The sequence below is a fragment of the Polyodon spathula genome, chromosome 18 (genome assembly GCF_017654505.1).
Source record: "Polyodon spathula isolate WHYD16114869_AA chromosome 18, ASM1765450v1, whole genome shotgun sequence".
Taxonomy (NCBI): domain Eukaryota; kingdom Metazoa; phylum Chordata; class Actinopteri; order Acipenseriformes; family Polyodontidae; genus Polyodon; species Polyodon spathula.
The window spans coordinates 517,012-538,447 of record NC_054551.1 but is presented as its reverse complement, the minus strand read 5'-3'; the positions used below and the strand labels follow the sequence as shown (position 1 = coordinate 538,447).

General features: G+C 45.6%; 1 protein-coding gene across 1 annotated transcript; it reads right to left on the bottom strand.

Moving 5' to 3' along the window:
- On the bottom strand, positions 1–12,447 carry LOC121330642 (epithelial membrane protein 2-like). Its single transcript, XM_041277297.1, has 6 exons — positions 12,299–12,447; positions 2,077–2,181; positions 795–889; positions 548–556; positions 379–509; positions 1–285 (listed from the first exon to the last, which is right to left on the bottom strand). The coding sequence occupies exons 2-6, from the start codon at positions 2,152–2,154 to the stop codon at positions 119–121; spliced, it is 480 nt and encodes a 159-aa protein (XP_041133231.1). The 5' UTR covers positions 2,155–2,181; positions 12,299–12,447; the 3' UTR covers positions 1–118.
- Between the last annotated feature and the right edge of the window lie 8,989 nt (positions 12,448–21,436).

Sequence of the window (21,436 nt, the reverse complement as noted above, 5' to 3'; positions counted from 1 at the left end):
GCAGTCTTAATATTTATTTTTGGTATGAATGCACGATAATAAAAAAAAAGATATACAAAATGTATTTATTTGACTTTGGCGTCTGCTAGCTGTGATTGGTTGTTCCTGCTGTGCGTGTTTATTTGCGTTTCCGCAGCACTAGATACATCAGCCCGCTGAACAGGGTGAAAGGAAAGGCAAGCCAGGCTAAGATGAAGGAAGATCCATACTGCCCATCTTTCAAGTCACTGTGGAAGTTCAAATGCTCAGCCGTGTAAATTGAAGCTCCGGTCATGACGCAGAGACCTAAACACACAGGAATATGGATACACATTTCAAACATCAAAATGGAGAGACAACTGTAGAGAACTCACGTGAGAGGAAACAAAAAGTACTCACTGGACAGGAGCTGGATGATGGCTGTGAAGACAAATCGCTCCCCCTGCTTCAGACGGAAGAGCTGCAGGATGAACACAAAGAACCCCACGCAACACAGAATGGTGGACAGAATCATGGAGGCCTGGACAGTCTGGGGTACACTAGGATGGAGACACGCCTTGTACATCGTTGGACAAAGTGTGACGCTGTCTTGGGTGCAGCGCACAAATGAAGTCTTAGTAGCTACTGTCAACCCAGCACGCAAATCTCCCCAAAATACATTATTATGACCTTCTGTTGCATTATACATTATTATTATTATTATTATTTTATTATTATTATATACAAATCAAATCATATAATATAATTATAGTTCATGCACGTTATTTAGTAAGTTCCCATATATATCATTCAAGGTAAAGCAGACAGGACACTTACCCTCATAGTTTTTGGCATCTGTTGCTATGCAAGGGTCAGTCCCATTGCACCTCTGCCACAGATCTACAGAGATCTCACCCAGTGTCCACCAAGCCTGTGGAGAAAGTTTAACATTGTATCAAATAGAAAAAGATACATAATTACAGAGCTGTGCAGAAACTGTGCAATCCTACCCTCTGTACTGTGCAGTCAGCACAGCACTGCTGTGTTTGTGTATTCAACAAGTAAAGAGACTAATTATTTCTGGAGGTTTCTTGCTTGAGAGAGACTTGTTTGCAGCTTTACAGTGATAAAGCAATCATCTGTAGAAACCAAATTTTTTAATTGGGTCAGATAATGAGACTTCACTTCACTGTAGAAGGGCACAGCACAGTGTCATGACAGAGGCACATTGAAAGTGCAGAAAGACATTATGGTAATAACTTTCATTTCCATGCCAGTCCAGTCCATTAATTCTCATCTTTTTGCTCTAACGCAGCTCCTTGAATTTGCATTAACTCAGATTGGAAAGCAGTGGCTCCAGACATAACACATATTCAAATGCTATCCTAACGACAGAGGCTGATAGATGAGACAGCAGCAGCTCAGTTCAGTGTGTGGGGGACACTGTACCTACGCACACTGATTGCTGCCCCTGTGTGTGGAACAGGACAGGCCAGACTGCTTTATATAGGAGACGTACATGTGTGTACGTCTTCAAATCAGACGCTGTGAACTGCAGAACACGGGGTGTCGTGCCAGCCCTCTGTCTCATTGGAATCATGCTTTTCAGATTCACGTGTGTTCATGTAATGAGCCTGAAATCGATTTCCTCAATCAGTACAGAGCCTACACAGAGTACACTCAATTACACTCGCTTCGTAAAACAAACAGAGGAGAATGAACAAAATAACCAAATGAATAGCAAAGAGAAACAATGATTTTAATAAAAGCAACAAAAAAATAATAATAAGTTAACACTTTGAATAACGTGGCATTCATTCCGTCATGGTCTGTCACTGCAAAATCAAACTAGAACACATTTGCTTTTATGGAAATGAGTCAATGAATGCATGTCTAGTTTGTTTAAACCAAGAGACAAAACACAACAGGACCCCTTATCTTCAAGCTCTGCTTTAAGCTTTGTGAAATGTAAACCAGATTCATCAAAAAGGGCTTCAAAAACAGTCCTTAAAACATTCCTTACAGTTTTGTGAATAGCGGCTCTTCATTTAAAAAATGGAGAAGCAAATCATGAGAAGAAAGTTTTTTTTGTTGTTATTTTGTTTTTTGTTTACTCACATTGTTTATCGTGGAGATGAAAAGCAGGACAGCTGAGACCACGTGGAAGAGAATAATCAAGGCAAGAATGACCAACATCCTGACCGGGAGAGGAGAGACCTGGAGCTGAAATACAGGCAAAGAGTCAACGTTACTGCCTGCAGGAGCTCTCAGACAGGAATTCCACTCCCTTTGCATCGGTCAGCTGATGAACATGCAGGGGGTGGAGGACACAAGAGGGTGCCGAAGGACAACAAAGGTTAAAAAAAAAAAAAACATTGTCGTTCTAAAGTGCTTTTTGAAACCCGCAGCGTCAGAACCTGTCTTTAGAAAACAGTTTTCACCTGGCCATATGAAAATGTATTGTAGGGGTGGAACTTTTCAAATTGATGTAAGTAAATATATCCTGCTCCTTATTAGTTCCGGTTAGCCTCACATAAAAGTTTAGCGCTCCTGTCCGGTGCCTGGATGTGGTCTAGAGCCACTTTTAGACAGCTGGATGAAGGGAGTGGCTGTGGTCTGGGATCCCCTTGCACACATTCGCAGGCCCTCACTGCTGTACTGCCTGCTCGACTCTCCTAACACTGGGAGTGGCTGCCTAGCTAAATAAACAAAGAAACAGAAGCATGAATCACCAGCAGGAAGGGGACCCTAAGAAAACACTGGAGCCAAGAGCCTGCATTCACACTCACAGGACCTCAGCACACCCTCCACAAACCCTGCAGACAGCATCAAAGAGCCTGCATCCACACTCACAGGACCTCAGCACCCCTCCACCAACCCTGCAGACAGCATCAAATAGCCTGCATCCACACTCACAGGACCTCAGCACCCCCCCACCAACCCTGCAGACAGCATCAAAGAGCCTGCATCCACACTCAAAGGACCTCAGCACCCCTCCACCAACCCTTCAGACAGCATCAAAGAGACGCCCATTCTGCAGACCCAAGCAGTGGATCTGCAAGAAATGTGCCGTTAAACCCCCCGCTCCCTCTTCCAGGCTGCCAGGGTGAGGACCCAGGGCTGTGAGTTCAGTAAAACAGGAAACACTGATTCCAGCACGGCTCCCCTGCCCTGCACCCCCAGGGTTACCCCAGCCCTGGGAAGGGGTGCACAGAGTTTTTAAGAAGCACATGTGGCCCGAGTCTAACCCTGCATCCCTTGAACATTACATACAAAGGGAGGAATGAGTCCTGCTGAACTCCTCCCAATAACATACTGACTGACTCAGGAGAGCTCCCTCCACATCTGCACAAAGAAACTGGCTCGCGCAACACAGGAAAAACAAAGCCAAGGCCAACTATGAGACTTCCAGCAACCAAAACAGGTTTACACCCTGCCAGCACGCACACAAACACACAAAGTGACACACAGTGACACACACCACCAGACACATGTACAGACACACACAGACACACACACAGAGACACACACACAGACACAGACACACACACAGATATTTAAACACACACACAGACACACCCACAGAGATATTTAAACACACAGACATACCCACACACACACACACACACACACACACACACAGACACACAAACACACACACACACACACACACACACACACACACACACACACACACACACAGATACTTTTACACACACACACACACACACACACACACACACACACACACACACATACACACACACACACACACACACACACACACACACACACACACACTGTTGGTGTGTGTCTGTGGCTACAAATTTGTGTGTGTGTGTCTGGTGTGGTGTGTTTTGTGTGTGTGTGTCTAACACACACACACACACACACACACACACACACACACACACACACACACACACACACACACACACACACACACACACACACACACACACACACACACACACACACACACACACACACACACACACACACACACACACACACAGATATTTAAACACACACACACACACACACACACACACACACACACACACACACACACACACACACACACACACACACACATATTTAAACACACACACACACACACACACACACAGACCACCCACACAGAGATATTTAAACACACACACACACACAGACACACCCACACAGCGATATTTAAACACACAGACACACAGACAGACAGACAGACAGACAGACAGACACACACACACACACACACACACACACACACACACACACACACACACACACACATCACTTTTCCAGAGAAGCCCTCAGATTTCCACCGGGATTTCTATTCCTCCCGTTCGGAATGCTTGTGGTTGGAAGGATTGCAGACTCAGTCAAGAACTGAGGAAATTGTAAAAACAGTGAAACAAAGTAAAATCACGCCCTCCCCTCTGAAAAGCTTTCCATTTTTCAGCACTGGAACTTCTATAGCATGAAAAGAAAACACCCAGCACTTCTTCCTAACTGTCCAGTTCTAAAAGGACACTTTCACATTCACATTCAACATTAATGAAACAAAACGTGGAAATATGGAACAAATTAAAACAATGGAAATGGAAAACACATTCTCCTGAGTCTAAGAGATCCTTGAGCCAGACATTGCTGGCAAGCAGGCGTTTCAAAGGAAGCCGGTAAAGCCTTCTGTCCAGAGTACAGAGCGTTAGGGTTCTAGAACCCATGCAGGTGTCTCTGCAGCTCTACAGATCGCTACAAGGATCCCGCTACATCTTATGTCCTGTTTTTTGGTCACATTAAAATCATCAACTTGTAGTCCAGCCACAAACAAAAGAAGGTGAGGTTCTAGTGAACCCTAGTAACTGAACAATAGAGTGCTGCTTTCAAATGAAAAAGTAAAACATTTAAAACTGGGTGAGTTTCACTGCCAAAGTGGGCTGCAGAATCCTACAACTGTGCTGTTCTGCATGTTTACATGAGCTAAACACACCACTGGCAGAGAGAGGGTCGACATTTCACCTGAAGAAGCTGCACTAAAAATAGCCAGCTCTGCCACCTGCACTCCCCATTAGAATACACACTGCTTTAAAGATGCAGGGTAGTACTGAGAAGCCAAAACTAGCAATGTGATCCATTAGGAGCACACAGGACCTGCTCCTATCTGCAGCTATGCTGTTTCCAGCTTAAAACATCCTCTCTCTCTCTCTCTCTCTCTCTCTCTCTCTCTCTCTCTCTCTCTCTCTCCCTCTCTCTCTCTCTCTCTCTTGTCTCGCTTTCTCTCAGACAGAGATTAGGTAGTGTCGATCTCTGTCTCTCTCTCTCTCTCTCTCGATAGAAGAGAGAGCCAGAGAGTCCGTCTCTCTCTCTCTCTCCTCTCTCTCTCCGTCTGTCTCTCTCTCTGTCTGTCTCTCTCTCTCCTCTCTCTCCCCCTCTCTCTCTCCTCTCTCTCTCTCTCTCTCTCTCCTGTGTCTCTCTCTCTCTCTCTCTCTCTCTCTCTCCTCTCTCTCTCTCCTCTCCTCTCTCTCTCCTCTCTCTCTCTCTCTCTGTCTCTCTCTCTCTCTCTCTCTCTCTCTCTCTCTCTCTCTCTCTCTCTCTCTCTCTCTCTCTCTCTCTCTCTCTCCGTCTCTCTCTCTCTCTCTCTCTCTCTCTCTCTCTCTCTCTCTCTCTCTCTCTCTCTCTCTCGGATTGTGCCCAAGTCCCTCAGTAAGGTGGAAACTGCTGACTGCAACATTTTTTAATGTCACTTTTCATAAAACAAACCCACAGTCTCCAGTATACCTCCCACCAAACCCCTAACCCGGCTGCACAGAACACACTGATATTTATTTGTGGAACAAATTATTAAAATATGGGGGAAAAAAACTTTATGAGATGACTGTGAAGTTTCTGCCACAGTTTTTGAACTGAGCTCACAACAAACTCAACAATAAACCCGTCACTGCCTGCCTGTCTGTCTGTCCTTCTGCCTGTCTGTCTATCTGTCCTTCTGCCTGTCTGTCTGTCCTTCTGCCTGTCTGTCTATCTGTCCTTCTGCCTGTCTGTCTGTCCTTCTGCCTGTCTGTCTGTCTGTCCGTCCTTCTGCCTGCCTGTCTGTCTGTCCATCCTTCTGTCCTTCTGTCTGTCTGTCTGTCTGTTATTCTGTCTTGTTCTTGATGCAATCACAATATTCTGTAATGCTGGACTGAATTGGACAGTCAGTTTGTAGTTTCCTGTGTCTTTCACGATGCATTTGCCATGCTTTGTAATCGTTATACAGTTTTTTGGTTTTCTGTTACTATACTTTACAGTACAATACAATACATACTTACGGGTTTCCCTGTCACTTTTGCAAGGGCTAGCTTTCTTTTTCCCCTCTTATCATGGGGAACGACACAACGTCTTCAAACACTGCTTTGATAGGCACGCTTGAGCCAAGCAGCACGACTGTGAAGCTTAGAATGTGAAGTCATGCAGCCAACAGTATTCAGAGCACACAGCTTTCCACTGTGAGAGCGATATTATACGAACAGTGAAGATGAGACCATTGTGGCTGATAATGACTCTCACTGGAATGGAATGTCTGGGTAAGGAGTCTGGCGCTCCCCCTAGGCTCCTATAGGACGGCTGGACTGACCTTCACTGTATGTGCTGAAATGGAATTGGGGAATCATTTGGGAAAAACAGGATTGTTTTTTTCTTCTATTTGACTGGATAGTACTGTTACGTGCTGTACAAGCAAAAGTAAAAGCAAAAAATTCAAATCTGGGAATAAACCTGCTGTTATTGTATTACACATTGCCAATCACAGGTGGCTTCAATGAACAAAGCGAATTTGGTCTGGTTTTAGTTCTGCAAGGAATTACAACAGCCGGAGCTTTCAAAAACGAAATAAGACCATGTGATTGGGGGGGGGGGGGGGGGGGGGGGGGGGGGGGTCCTCTGGTTCTCCAAAGCAGGTTAACCCCATAATCACCAAATCTCAACAGCACCTCAGAGTGAAAACAAACTGCAGATGACTTCAGAGCACTGAGCCGCAGAACAAAAACAGCATAGAGGAGCAGGAAGTAAGGATCGGAATCCACAAGGTTCCCTCCTACACAGCTGGGACTCCTGTAGTAGCTGCGATCTGAGAGTCCAATCAAAGCCTGGTTGGAAAGCTCCCCAGGCGCTGTGTCTCCTCATACATGGTCCACACCGCATGCTGCTGAATCGCTCGAAGTCTGCAGGGCTACATGGCAGCTATGATCCCCGCGCTCGTGTCTCCTTTTATCAGAGGGGGTGAAGTGTGCTTTCTTTTCCTGATTCCACACTCCGGACTGGCAACTGACAACCTGCCACTCTTAACAGATTTATTAAATAATAACACTTTTAAATAATGAACAAAACAAACCATCACAGTGGCCAAAATAACCAAACACAAACAAACACAATACAAGCACCATCGGCATGGTGGGAAAACAGGTAAGCAACACAGACAGCAACTGGGTTCCTCTCAGGCTCTCAAGCTCTCAGCTCTCTGCTCTCAGCTCTCAGCTCTCTCCTCTCGGCTCTCAGATCTCTCCTCTCGGCTCTCAGCTCTCTCCTCTCGGCTCTCTGCTCTCAGCTCTATGCTCTCAGCTCTCTGCTGAGTATAGTGGCAGACGAGGGATTAACTAGCTATCAATTATCTTATTAACCCCTCGGCCAGAATTTGCACGGGTTTAATAAATCTGAGTGACTGTCAGATAATTCAATAATTACAGTTACGCACTGAACACACACAAAACAATAACACATAATGGCAGACGGCATTTCTGTCCGTCCTACATTTAAACAATAATACAGGTTTTTTGCCATCATATATAATACATAATAAATCATAATAATAACATAACATACACATATATATATAGGGGCAGAGCACCCCGCCACAAGTGACCAATCATGGACTGCCGTGGCTTTGCAATTCTGTATCGATGCTCCCATGGCATAGTGTGTGTACGTGCATGCGCATGCATGTGTGCTTGCAAGTGTCCATTGTTTCTGAAATGCGAGAATTACAGTTTCCGGTAAACCTCAAAAGTATTTATGCAAAGCAAAGACAATATATCCTCCTCCCCTCTCTCCTCCATCTTTCTCCCCCTCTCCCCTCCTCTCCCGCCCGCGGGATGGGAAGGGGGGGAGCTAGGGGGAAGAGGGTGGGTGCGTGGGGGAGTGGGGGAGTGTGAGGGGAGGTGGGGGAGTGGCTTCCCCTTGCTTGTGTGAAGACCCAGCAGTCCCTGGTGTGTTTACAGTGCTTTGAAAGCTGTTTGGGTTCTTCCACCAGCTTTCATCTGCCAGACATCGCTCATAAAGCGCTGAAAGCAGTTGAAGTTCTCAGTTCCAGTCATGCTTTAACACTTCAAGTGAGGGTCAGGAAGGGTTTATAATGAAAGCAGCATTACACTGAACACGAAAACCTTGGAACCCTGTACCGGGATTGACAGCGCAGTTATAAAAACGAAAGAATGTATTAAAAGATATCTTCAGCCATCTAAAAAGGAAAATCTCGCTCAACTTAAAATTCCAACGGAGTACCATTCACGCCTGGCTTTGTACAGTTCTACAGTGACCAGCTGCAGAAACAACTCCTAATTCATGAGCATGCATCCGCTCCAGCTACACTAGATCACATTTTCAAAGGTCTATTGCTTCTGACAGCTCCTGTGTTCTGACTGTGAACCCCCTCTCTGTCAGTGTTCAGTATAAACACATGAACTGGCTGTGTTTTAAAAGACCTCCTGCTTCCTCTGATGCACACGGCGTTCACATCCTGGACTGAGTTTGTGAAGACCCTCCCTCGGACAGCCTGGTCCTTTCTTTCAACAACCTTTTCAAACAGCTCCACATCTGGAGGTAACAAAGTGCAGCCAAGAGCTTTTACACAGCAGTGTGGGCACACAAACCCAATGAGAAGACAGCGAGTCAGCGTTTCTAATCACACAGACAGGTCTGTCAGGACAGAGCTGGATAAGAGGCTCAGCGCCTGACTGTTTCTATTGAAATCTGCACTCTGCCGTGCGGAAAGGTTTTAATAGGGCTCTGAATGGAAACGGCTGTCGTGTGAATTGAAACATGATCCACTCACTGTAGGTCTACTTGCAGGAATATACAGCAGATTACTACAAAATTATAATCATCTTCAAAACATGAATTCCCTTCAATGCAACTTGGTTTAACCTCAACTGGTAGGACTTGACATTCTGCCTGTAGTTTGTAGCTGCAGTCTGAACCAACAGTATGTAGTTTTGCTTGGTTTGCTCAGCACTCTTGCGCTTGCATTCCACTCCGATTCTTCATCGACATTCTGAAACCCCGCCCCTTGTAACGTGTCACCACACCTGACCTGGCTCCCTGGATAACCAATGCAATGCAGATGAAAAGCACGGACCACAGTGAATTTATTATACTGGGAATGCTTGAATACTGAGTGACGCCCATGCAGCTGCCTTGTAAAACCATCATCATCAAGAACATATGGAAGTCCTGGGCAGACTGCTGATTTATGGCTGTGTTTACTGCCATATCAGATATGCAGAAACACCAGCCAATCTGCTCTGTAGAAAGCAGCATGTCATTTTCCACTTACATCATACTTTACACATCTGCAAGATGAAGTCAAGACGTGTAATTCTCTGCTGTTGCCTAAGTGTCATGCTGTAACCCTAACAGACCTCGTAACAGGTACGCTGCATGCGTAAAACAGGGATCTCACACATTTAAAGGCAATTCCATTTGACAGAGAAAAAACACACTGCTCAGAGTGATTCATGCATTGAGATCTCCACTCTGCTCAGAGCGATTCATGCAATGGGATCTCCACTCTACCTCTTCTCAGAGTGATTCATGCAATGAGATCTCCACTCTGCTCAGAGTGATTCATGCAATGAGATCTCCACTCTTCTCAGAGTGATTCATGCAATGGGATCTCCACTCTACCTCTTCTCAGAGTGATTCATGCAATGAGATCTCCACTCTGCTCAGAGCGATTCATGCAATGGGATCTCCACTCTACCTCTTCTCAGAGTGATTCATGCAATGAGATCTCCACTCTGCTCAGAGTGATTCATGCAATGAGATCTCCACTCTGCTTAGAGCGATTCATGCAATGAGATCTCCACTCTGCTCAGAGTGATTCATGCAATGAGATCTCCACTCTGCTCAGAGCGATTCATGCAATGGGATCTCCACTCTACCTCTTCTCGGAGCGATTCATGCAATGAGATCTCCACTCTGCTCAGAGTGATTCATGCAATGAGATCTCCACTCTGCTCAGAGTAATTCATGCAATGAGATCTCCACTCTGCTCAGAGCGATTCATGCAATGGGATCTCCACTCTACCTCTTCTCAGAGTGATTCATGCAATGAGATCTCCACTCTGCTCAGAGCGATTCATGCAATGAGATCTCCACTCTGCTCAGAGCGATTCATGCAATGGGATCTCCACTCTACCTCTTCTCAGAGTGATTCATGCAATGAGATCTCCACTCTGCTCAGAGCGATTCATGCAATGAGATCTCCACTCTGCTCAGAGCGATTCATGCAATGGGATCTCCACTCTACCTCTTCTCAGAGTGATTCATGCAATGAGATCTCCACTCTGCTCAGAGCGATTCATGCAATGAGATCTCCACTCTGCTCAGAGCGATTCATGCAATGAGATCTCCACTCTGCTCAGAGCGATTCATGCAATGGGATCTCCACTCTACCTCTTCTCAGAGTGATTCATGCAATGGGATCTCCACTCTGCTCAGAGCGATTCATGCAATGAGATCTCCACTCTGCTCAGAGTGATTCATGCAACGGGATCTCCACTCTGCTCAGAGTGATTCATGCAATGAGATCTCCACTCTGCTCAGAGCGATTCATGCAATGGGATCTCCACCACTCTTCTCAGAGTGATTCATGCAATGAGATCTCCACTCTGCTCAGAGTGATTCATGCAACGGGATCTCCACTCTGCTCAGAGTGATTCATGCAATGAGATCTCCACTCTACCTCTTCTCAGAGTGATTCATGCAATGAGATCTCCACTCTGCTCAGAGTGATTCATGCAATGAGATCTCCACTCTTCTCAGAGTGATTCATGCAATGGGATCTCCACTCCCTCGCTCTTTCCTTTGCAGAGCTCAGGAATGCAGCACAGCAGAAACTGACGAATCCTACGCAGAGCTTGCAGAGAGAGCAAGGGGACTCACTACTAGCCCGCCTCCAGGGGCCAGCGTGCAGGACAGCCACTCCAGTACAAACAATGAAACTGCAAAAGCAACAGCATCCCAGCAGGGTGTGTGTCACTTCCACAATCCAGAGGCAGTGACGTTTTAAACGTGTGGGCACAAGGGCATCAAAAATCCACACTGAGCCCATTAATATCAGTTGCAGCATATTAATAGCGGGTCCCTGTATGCAAATCCACTGGCAAATAAAAAAACACACAATTACACAAGTTATCGACTGTCTGACATGAAATAGCCTGTTCTGCACCTCTCTCTAAACTCGCTAGTAGTATTGGACTTGATGTCAGGCGTGGTCAAATCCTTTAAACAAACAATATAACAAAGAGAAGCGCAATAACGAAAAACAATACACAGTCCTGATCTCGCCAGAATCCTACACTAGCCACCAGGCGGCGCCCGAACACCAAGAAAGATAAATACTACCCTCTATGAAGGTGGGAAGACGGGGTGTTAGAAATGACCAGCTACTTGCAGTAATTCTCTTCTGCGTTTATTTTAGCTAAACAAACTACTTTGAATTTCTCATTTTGAAAAAAAACTAAAAACTAAAAACACTCTAAACAAAATATCGTGCACCAAATATATATATATATATATATATATATATATATATATATATATATATATATATATATATATATATTATATATAACATATGATCGCAACAGCTAATGCCCATATAATCTTCTATCTCCATAGTTCTTTCTGGACAGTAAAAAAGCGTTTAAATAACGTTAGGAGTTGCAATAGCCAGGCACTGTGTTATATTGCATTCGTTATAACAATTCACTTTGATACACACGCACACAGACACGGCAACGCCCCTTTCAGTTAAAGGACACATTGCTACATTGAAATTGTAAGTAAAGTTTATTGAGCTAAAAACCAACAAAAAACCAAATCTATTGCCACATATTAAATGAGATGCTTGCTGATAATTAGTTTTATTAACACCAGTACCTTTTGTAAAAAGTAAATAAATAAATAATAAATTAAAAGTAATTCTCCCCCTTTTTTTCCCAGCAAAACACGTCGATTTTACATCAGCTAACTCTTCTGACACGGTACGGTGTGCTGAGCAACTACTTAAAGAAGGGATACTCACATAGGCAGCTATACAGTCTTGCAGAAGGGTCGATTTAAACTGCAGAGTCTGGTCGCGAAGTCCGTGTGATATAAAGGCAAACGTGACTCAAGCAGACTGACGATGTACTAGTAGAGTGTGTGTTTTGATCTCTCTCTCTCTCTCTCTCTCTCTCTCTCTCTCTCTCTCCTCCCCTTCTGTGTGAGTGAGGCCACAATATAACTGGGGGGTGTGGTGTGGAATTTAAGATTGTTGTTTTGCTGGACAAAGAGGGGAGGGGAGTGGGAGGGGGCTTCGTTGAGAAATGAGGGAGCAATTCTACAGCTAGAGCCAAAATAAACTCTTGACAAAAACAAAAGCTATCCTTAATACTCTATGGGCTGTTTAAAAGGTAGTAAATAAGATTGAAAAATTGAGAAACAGAATAGTCCAAGAAATTCTATTTTAAAAAGTTTTCTCAAGGCTAGCACACCCAGCAGGGCTGCACACAGGCTAGCACACCCAGCAGGGCTGCACTCAGGGGCTGCACACAGGCTAGCACACCCAGCAGGGCTGCACACAGGCTAGCACACCCAGCAGGGCTGCACTCAGGGGCTGCACACACTAGCACACCCAGCAGGGCTGCACACAGGCTAGCACACCCAGCAGGGCTGCACTCAGGGGCTGCACACAGGCTAGCACACCCAGCAGGGCTGCACACAGGCTAGCACACCCAGCAGGGCTGCACTCAGGGGCTGCACACAGGCTTGCAGCTCATACCAGGCAATGTCATGATGCTGGGCCAGTAAGATTTGGGGTGCAGTCATTACAGAGAGAGGAAAAGGATCTCTGGTGATTTACTCTGAAAGGAAGCTGTTAATCAAGCCACACTGCCCCGCTCAGCAGGGCTAATCCCTTCCAGAAGTCACCCCTCTCACATGGTCTCTCTGCTTTGTTTCTGTGCATTTCCACACTCCGCAGAGGCAGCGGAATTGCTCCCCGTTCTGTTCCCGCTCTGTTTCCACTCAGACAGTCGCAGCTCTGTGCCAGGGGACCCTCATCCTGTTGTCTGAATCACTGGAAAGCCTGTTTTCATTCTCGTCTTCTCCCTCTCCGTGTGCCTGATGTCCTCGGCAGCCTCTCTGTGTCTCGTGCCAGAGTTCTCCTCCCATGTCAGTCTGACAGAGTTACAGGCAGATGTTTTTTGGAGCTAATTTATTTTCTGCTTCCAGCTGAAAGAGTGAAGTGCAGTCTCCTGGCTTCAGTTTGACCAGCAGCCTTTCTTCTCTGCTGAATAAAATAAATCGGCTATGCATTTACCATGGTAACTTTGGACAGTGGTTTTGCATTGAACCGTGCTTTCCCAATGGTTATACTATGCATTCATTTTGCTTATCCCTGTGTTTGGCTTTGATTCCATGCATGCGATTGCATCCTCTTTGGGTTCTTTGTTGTGTGCAGTGTTGCTTTGAAAGGCTGCATGTGTATTTGTTTTGTCCACTACCCCTTACAAATCCAAACGGGAGTTCCTAAAAGTTGGAAAAGCAAAGACAAGCCGCTCCGCAAGTTGGTGTCACTTGGTAATAACGTTGGTGCGCCTGTGTCTCTGGGGTTGTGCCTCACTGGTTTGGAAGTATGTGAACAGAGAGAGAGTCCCAAGGGATGATGATAGGGCCCTTACTCCCAATATTCCTGTAGCCCTGCTGTGACACATTCTCTCGGGCAGTCCCGTGGAGAGAAGAACAGCTGTGTCATGAAACTGCATGGCTATTGCACAGAGCTTGCGATTGGAGATTATCACCCAGCGTGTGAGGCTTTGCTAAGCCACGCTCTACTGGCTGGTTTAGGGTTATCTACAAGAGCAACACAGCCGTAGGTATGGGAACACCTTTCTATTCTTAACAACTACATGAGGGTAATCTGCCTTAATGAAACTCACCTAGCCTCTGTGTGATGCAGTCTGTCTGTTTGTTTGTTTGTTTGTTTGTTTGTTTGAGGGGAAGGGGGGGGGGGGGGGGGGGAGCAGATGGCATTTCTTAATTTTATACAGAAATAAACTTTAGCTGCATGCCTGGGTCATAACTTATGACTATAGGATATTGTAGAATAGACCTGCCCCAGTGTGACCCCTCTTAGTAAAATAGCATGAGAAACAAGAACATGACTAAAACGAGTGACCCCAGGTCAGGGGTCACGCTTCATTCGCGCCCGCTGTCCCGTAGCGCTGCAGCAGATGTTGGTCAGGAAACCGCTGCTGTGTCTGTGTTTCACAAGCAGGACAGGTGCCACGGCCAGTAGAACTCCTGTTCTGAGCATGACAGGAAACAGCGTGCAGTTCTCAAGCTGCTGCACTAATCCCTCACGTGGGTGCTGGTCTCGATTCCTGCTCAAGATTCCTACTGAGGGATGAATTCTGGAAATACTCTGCAGATAATAGGTTCAGGGAGTCAGCAACCAGATCATGATTAATCAAATTCAATTTGGCCTGCTTGTAAAATGCATAGCACTGGAAAGTTGCATGGCCACTTTGAGACAGCTGTTCAGTGACCCCGTGTCATCCCTTTCCCGGCTAGGATGTCTGTAGGGTCTTTACGGCACTGGCCTGGATCTCTTACTGTCTCTCATTAGGTTGTGTTCCTCTTTAATGAATTTCAATATCTCTGTGGTAGAGCCGTGCAGTATTTGCAGGGTGATTTAAGAGTGAAGAGGAACTCTGAAGGAGGTGCAGTTACAGACAGTGGGGTTACAGTGACAAAAAGGTCCCGTCTTATCATTGCAGGAGTGTCCACAATGGGGCTCACTGTCTTTTAGTTCCAGGTTGTCTCTCAAATCTCTGTTGCACAAACTGAAGCAAGCCTCGTCTGCACTCAGATGTGTCCTGGATTTGCATAGACAAAAGGAAAAATGCCTAGGGGCTCCCATTTGTATTGCTGCCTCCAAAACACACTCCCTGGACAGAAAAAGTCGTGAAGGAGGAGGGCTTCATGCAGGAGATGACAAGGAAAGCACAATTCAAACAGGCAAAAAACACACACACCAACTTTAAAGCTATCCAAGCTGAAGATTCAATGCAGTTTCAATTAAATAGTTATGCACACTAAACTCTCAAGCTTTTGCAAGGAGAAAAGCTGCCACAGCTGCAACCAGAACCCGTTCCTTGGTATCTAACGCAAATTTAGAGATCCGTACTGCATATCAAATTGTTGGCTTTTCAAGCTGGGCTGTGAACACACTGTGCCACCGGGAGTGAGGATATGCATTATACAGATATCCAACACCTAAAGCTATACATGAAGCTAAATACATAAATCAACTCCCTTTGGCAAAGCAGGAGCAGCAACACGTGAACATGTGGGAACTTCAGATACTGAAACACATTTGGCACCACCTCTGCATTATGAAACACTTGCCAAATATGTTAATTGCTGGTTACAAATAAAACAGGCATTCGTGTAGCATATTGCAAAAAAACCCCACAAAACTCGCTGCTCCTCCTCATCGCTGTGCTACTGAGTGGAACGCAATGAGGGTTCTGTTTGTGTGATAAGCAGAAGATTCCTTGAGATACACAGAGCCCAGGCACACATACGCACACACGCACGCACGCACGCACGCACACACACACACACACACACACACACACACACACACACACACACACACACACACACACACACAGCAACAGCGTTCTTCAAAGCTTCCTTAAGTAAATAACGATAACAAAACAAAAAAGAAAATGTTCAAACAGATATTTGAATATTATTTGCTGGAGGTGAAATGCAAAACAACGCCTCCCTTTGCTTTACAATGCCTTCACTGTGCTTGATTACACCTTGCTTTGTTTTTACTATAAGAAGGTTTTATAAGGGCTGTGGGTCAGGGCAGATCAGGGGAGAGGCTGTGCTTGTCTTCTGGTCGGTTTGTTGACACACACTTTCCTTCCCAGGCTGTATTTTAAAACACTTAGCTCAATTACAAAGAGGGGATTTTCATCTGCATTTTGAATTCAATTTCAAACTGATAAAAGCCCTGAGTTGACAGCGGTCAGGAGAGCCAGTGAAGGTCATGTGCTGCGTGGGCTTCTTATTAAACAGCATGGCGGTCTTGTATTCGTGGGGGCAAAACGACTTGCTCCACTGCATCAAAAAGAACAGAAAACAGTAACAAAGTAAGAATACTGAAGGATCATGCGATTCGAGATGGTAGAGACCTGGCTGTGAGCGCTGGGGTCCCGTGATCTTCAAACAAGCGAAACACAAATGCAATTCGAGAGGGGGAAAAAAACGCCACCATGGTCTGAACTTCTGTTTTGAAGATTTTAGAAATAAATGAAACAAGGTGCTTAGAATTACGCTCAGCAGAATGGATCTGCAGCTTCTCTGAAGAATAGAGTAGCTCTTTTCAACCAAGTGAACAAGAAGAAAGAGCATCTACTTGATTGAACACGGTCCAGCTCAGTGTTCACTGCTCTACAAGAGGGGTCAAGGTGGAAAAGAGCCCAGTCCCCTTATAAAAGAGTGCTGCGGTATACCAATGGGGCTTTTTTATATTCCTTTAGAATGTGCCCAGTTATTTGTCCAGTTATGTTGCCTCACTGGATGCCATTCCCCACACTGCTCTGGGGGACTAAAGGGTCAGTGGGCACCCTCCAGTCCCACAACCGAGCCAAATACCTCTTTACACCCAGGACCTGAACGTACAGGACCTTAAACTGCCCAGATCAGAAATGTATGATGGGTGTAACCTGCTTTTCTGACTGACTAATGTTTGCATAGGAAACTGAGTGTGTGTGTGTGTGTGTGTGTGTGTGTGTGTGTTATGTATATTATATATAATATATATAATATATATATATATATATATATATATATAGTCATGGGCGGGCACCTCAAGCTGCTCCTTATCAAACACAGCTCCTGATTGCTCCGACTAAAAATCAGTTTGACCAGCTCCTGATTTGCTGGGGCGGGACCTGCGATAACAGACCAGACTCAACCAGCCTGAATCACTCTGGAGCTATAACAGCTTTCTGAGTTTTATTATTGTGCAACTATAAAAGTTGCATGTTATTAGGTGGTGCTGTTCTGTGCAGAGAGACAGTGAGAGGAGAAGGGGGTGCTGTGACAGGTGGGGAAGGTGTGTGTGTGTGTGTGTGTGTGGGGGGGGGGGGGGGGGGGGGGGGGGGGTGAAAGGTGAGGGAATATGTGGAGGGGGGCACCCCAGCAGCCTGTAGCCTGTTTCACAAAGAAACACATCTGAAAGACCATGATACAGCAGTACCATTGTAAAAGCATAGCAAACTGTAATAAATATAGGCGTCGGACATCAATCACACTGAATAATAATAATTAACTTGGCGTTCTCTGATCATGTGCAGAGAGAATTTCCAGAGCTATACCTGTAGCAGGCTAATCTCTTTCTTCTGAGATTGCTGAGATGCTACTGAAATAAACAAAGTCATTATTAGTCAGGTTAGAAGTTCTGAGGCGGGTCACTGTTCCATCATTCTACGCTTTAGAACCTCTAGAGTCTAAAGATTCCACACTCTCTGGCTTTGAGGGCCAATGACCACTATATCTAAATCTTTAATGACCTTGCATGGCCTCTTCCATTGGAGCCCAAATCAATCTGCACTCCACATCAACCCCTGAGGTCTGTCATAAGCTCCTGTTTCTGTATCCGCTGTTTACAATGAGAACTCAAAAGCAGAGGCAGACTTGTAGTCACTGTGGTCACCTCATTAAAAGTTTCCAGCACTGTGATACACTTTATTACACTATGCAGTTTGGGTAGCCTCACTTACCCACACTCATTCCATCAAATAAAATAAAAAGTCGTGATTCACAGTTCTGGATTAACATGCCTCATTCACAGGCTGGCCTGATTTATCATTTACCCTATACAGAACACCAGACTGTGTGAACTTACTTATCGTTGTGTGAATTTACTCACTGCTGGTCCCCTGGGCTGCCCCCACGTGACTACAGATCTCCTTTTAGATGCAACGGCCCCTCCAGTCCCTGCACAGCAAGGGCTGTGCTGCACTGGTGTGCCCCTGTGCTCACTGCCTCTCTCACCTGGTCTAAGTGGGTTTGTAGCTTGCTCTTGGCCCTGGCTACCTCGTGGACGCGGTTGGTGAAACAGAGCACTCGTTCTGGGATGGCAGGATGTTGTTGTCCGAACAGGGAGAGAAACGCTGGAGTGAAGCAAGATGAGGGTTTGAGAACAGCAACAACAGCACCTATAAAGATAATAAGTGCATACAGTGTGTGTAGGGAGTCTGTTATTGCTGTAAACAACACAACGTGTTAATTTGTTGATTTCTCACGTGTGATAATAGCGTTTACGTGGCGCTTAGAAAACTTTACAGCATCCTGATCCAAGTTTGAGCCTGGTTTTTGAATCAGGTCTGCAATCTTGTACATTTTCCAGTAAGATGCATTGTTCAGATGTGGATCTTTTATTCTACTTGAAACATAGCCAGGAACCAAAAGAAATAAAAACCACTTCAGCTGAATTCTAGGGCTTTACACCCGGAACTGCTCCAATCATTGTCCCTTCTTCACCTGTAGAGATCAGAACAAGCCTCTCTTTGCAGTAGTAGCAGCAGTGTGCTCACAGGTGGGCGTGTGTGTGTTTGTTTTCACAGCTGGGAACTGTCTCCCTGCCTCAAAAAAACAGGTGGCAGGATTATCTTCCAGCTTCGAACACACCTGCTAGCTAGCTCCCACTCCCTCTATCTCTTTCTCTCTCCCTCTCTTCCTCTCCAACCCACATCTGCTAGCTAGCTCCCCCTCCCTCTCTCTTTCTCTCGCTATCTCCCTCGCTTCCTCTCCAACCCACACCTGCTAGCTTGTTCTCCCTCCCTTTTTCTCACTTTCTTTCTCTCTCTATCTCCCTCTCTTCCTCTCCAACCCACACATGCTAGCTCAACTCTCCCTCTCTCTCTCTCGCTCTTTTTCTCTCTCCTTCACTTCTTCTCCAACCCACACCTGATAGCTCAGCTCTCCCTCCTTCTCTCTTTCTTTCTCGCTCTTTCTCTGTGTGTGTGTCTCTCTCTCTTCCTCTCCCATCTTATGCTAACATATCCTTCCCCTGGCATATCTATCTAGTATCTATCTATGATAGATAGATAGACAGCTACATTTTAATCCCAAATTTATTTAGCATTTATTGATTTTTTAGATCTACATATAATTGAATACATTAACATGATATGTGTGTATACTTTATCCTTTAACAAACTCAACTTAACAGTAATCCTTACAAACAGGTTATACAGCACCTGTGCCCATATCAGTCACCTCACCCTCCCCCTTCTCCTCTCCTCCTCCCCTCCTCCCCATCTCTCCCTCCCTCCCCAACCAATTTACATGTACGTTGCAACCGTCATGCACAGCAAAGCTTCACAATGCCAGCTAACCAGCGCTCTGGAAAAACTGCTGCCTGATTCAACACTATGTGACAGCAAACATGCTTTGTGTATTGTGCATACCCACTGACTCAGCCAGCAGGCAGGCAGGCAGACACAGACAGACAGGCAGGCAGACAGGAAGGCAGGCAGGCAGGCAGGCAGACAAACACAGACAGACAGGTAGGCAGGCAGGCAGACAGACAGGCAAGCAGACTTTTCTAAACTAGTAACTCTCATCTTTGGAATTTAAATACTGCAGGCTCCAGGTAGCTCTGTTTGCAAACTCGAAAGTGAAATCCTATATATTCAAATTCAAAGTGTAATAGAGCACAGTGAAACCATGGGGAAGCATAGGTAAGCACTGTAAAGCCTAGAGAGGTACGGTGAAACATATTAATAAAAACATGGCAAACTGAGGTCAGTGTAAAGCACAACCTTGAGAAAAGCATGAGGAAAACTAAAAAGAACTTTTGCTGCATACGGAGGGGGTGGGGAGGAAGCACAACAGACCCCTCCACAGCAAGCCCCCTCCAGCGACCACACCCCTTCACAGCTAACTCAGCACTTCTAAATGAACTACTATCTGCAGAGCCCTGAAGCTACCTGCGCAGACCTCCATGCAGCTGCAATCCCTTCAGCAGACAAACAGTCTCTTAACAAAGCTGCATTGCTATGCAAATAGCAGAGCAGACCAGCAGGTACTGGGCTGGCCAAGCCTCCCTTATCAGCGTGTCTTTCCTGTTTTCATTTGAATCCCGTTTGGCGCGGCAGTGGATTCAGCATTAGCATACTGCCATCTGCTGTGCAAGTGGCCTGGCTATCGGTGTGAACACAGCTATTGTTAGTCAAAACTGCAAAGCCCTGGGGAAGCAGCAATAACTGATTTTACAATAGAAAGCAAAGCAAGTGCATAAGGATGCTTGTATAATGTAAATGGCATGCAGAGAGCCTGATCAATGGCGACCGTGGGAGCCGTGTGAAAGTAAGCAGCAGAGCTCGTTGAACCCGGGTATTCCATACTGGACCTTCATTCGGTGCCGCCTGATAGCATCAATACAATCAGTCAGGAAGGTCCTCAGGACCTCCTGTGCGGTGATCTGTTACACTTTTCTTTTTTAAACCCAAACTGTGGTGTTATATGACCGCCGCTCTGTCGTCATAGGGCTATAGGCGTCAGTGAAGCTGCCTGTCACCGGCGTTAGCTATCACGGCACTACATCTGGCAAAAACACAGGCATGACTGGATATAGAATAGTGTGCTACCATCATCAGCATTATTATTATTATTATTATTATTATTATTATTATTATTATTATTGATAGCCTCAAATAAATGAAATACAAATGAATGTTCGTCTCTGACAGAAGGTCGTCCGTGTTGTGCATTGTTTGCGGGTGCAATTAACCCTTGTCAGTTGCTAAGGTAATCAGTGATTTGATCCTGGTCCGTTTTATTTTCTTTGCTGTCTGTATGCTCAGCGCTCCAGCTCCGTTTCCACTGCATTATGCGCACATGATCCGGCTGCAGCGACAGGCGCGCGTGCTGCTCTGTTGCTAGGGACGCCGGGCACTATCCCCTTAGTAACAGGCTGCACGCAAGCTCAGACCGCACTTGTGCACATCCAACCTGCTAAGAAGTGTTCAGAAACTTTTGAGTTTTGAGTTTGCAGAATACATCCCCCTGCAACTACCAACACATTTTAACTGTTTGCTAAAGGGCAACAGCTTATAAAAAGTATATGAACTGGGTTCTTTTTCAAGCACTT

Excerpts from the sequence above, each read along its gene's own strand:
- LOC121330642 (XM_041277297.1), bottom strand. The coding sequence starts at position 2,154 with ATGTTGGTCATTCTTGCCTTGATTATTCTCTTCCACGTGGTCTCAGCT. Across the intron at positions 890-2,076 it reads TCATCTCCACGATAAACAAT|GCTTGGTGGACACTGGGTGA; the intron begins GTGAGTAAACAA and ends CTTTCTCCACAG. Across the intron at positions 286-378 it reads CATCATCCAGCTCCTGTCCA|GTCTCTGCGTCATGACCGGA; the intron begins GTGAGTACTTTT and ends CTGTGTGTTTAG.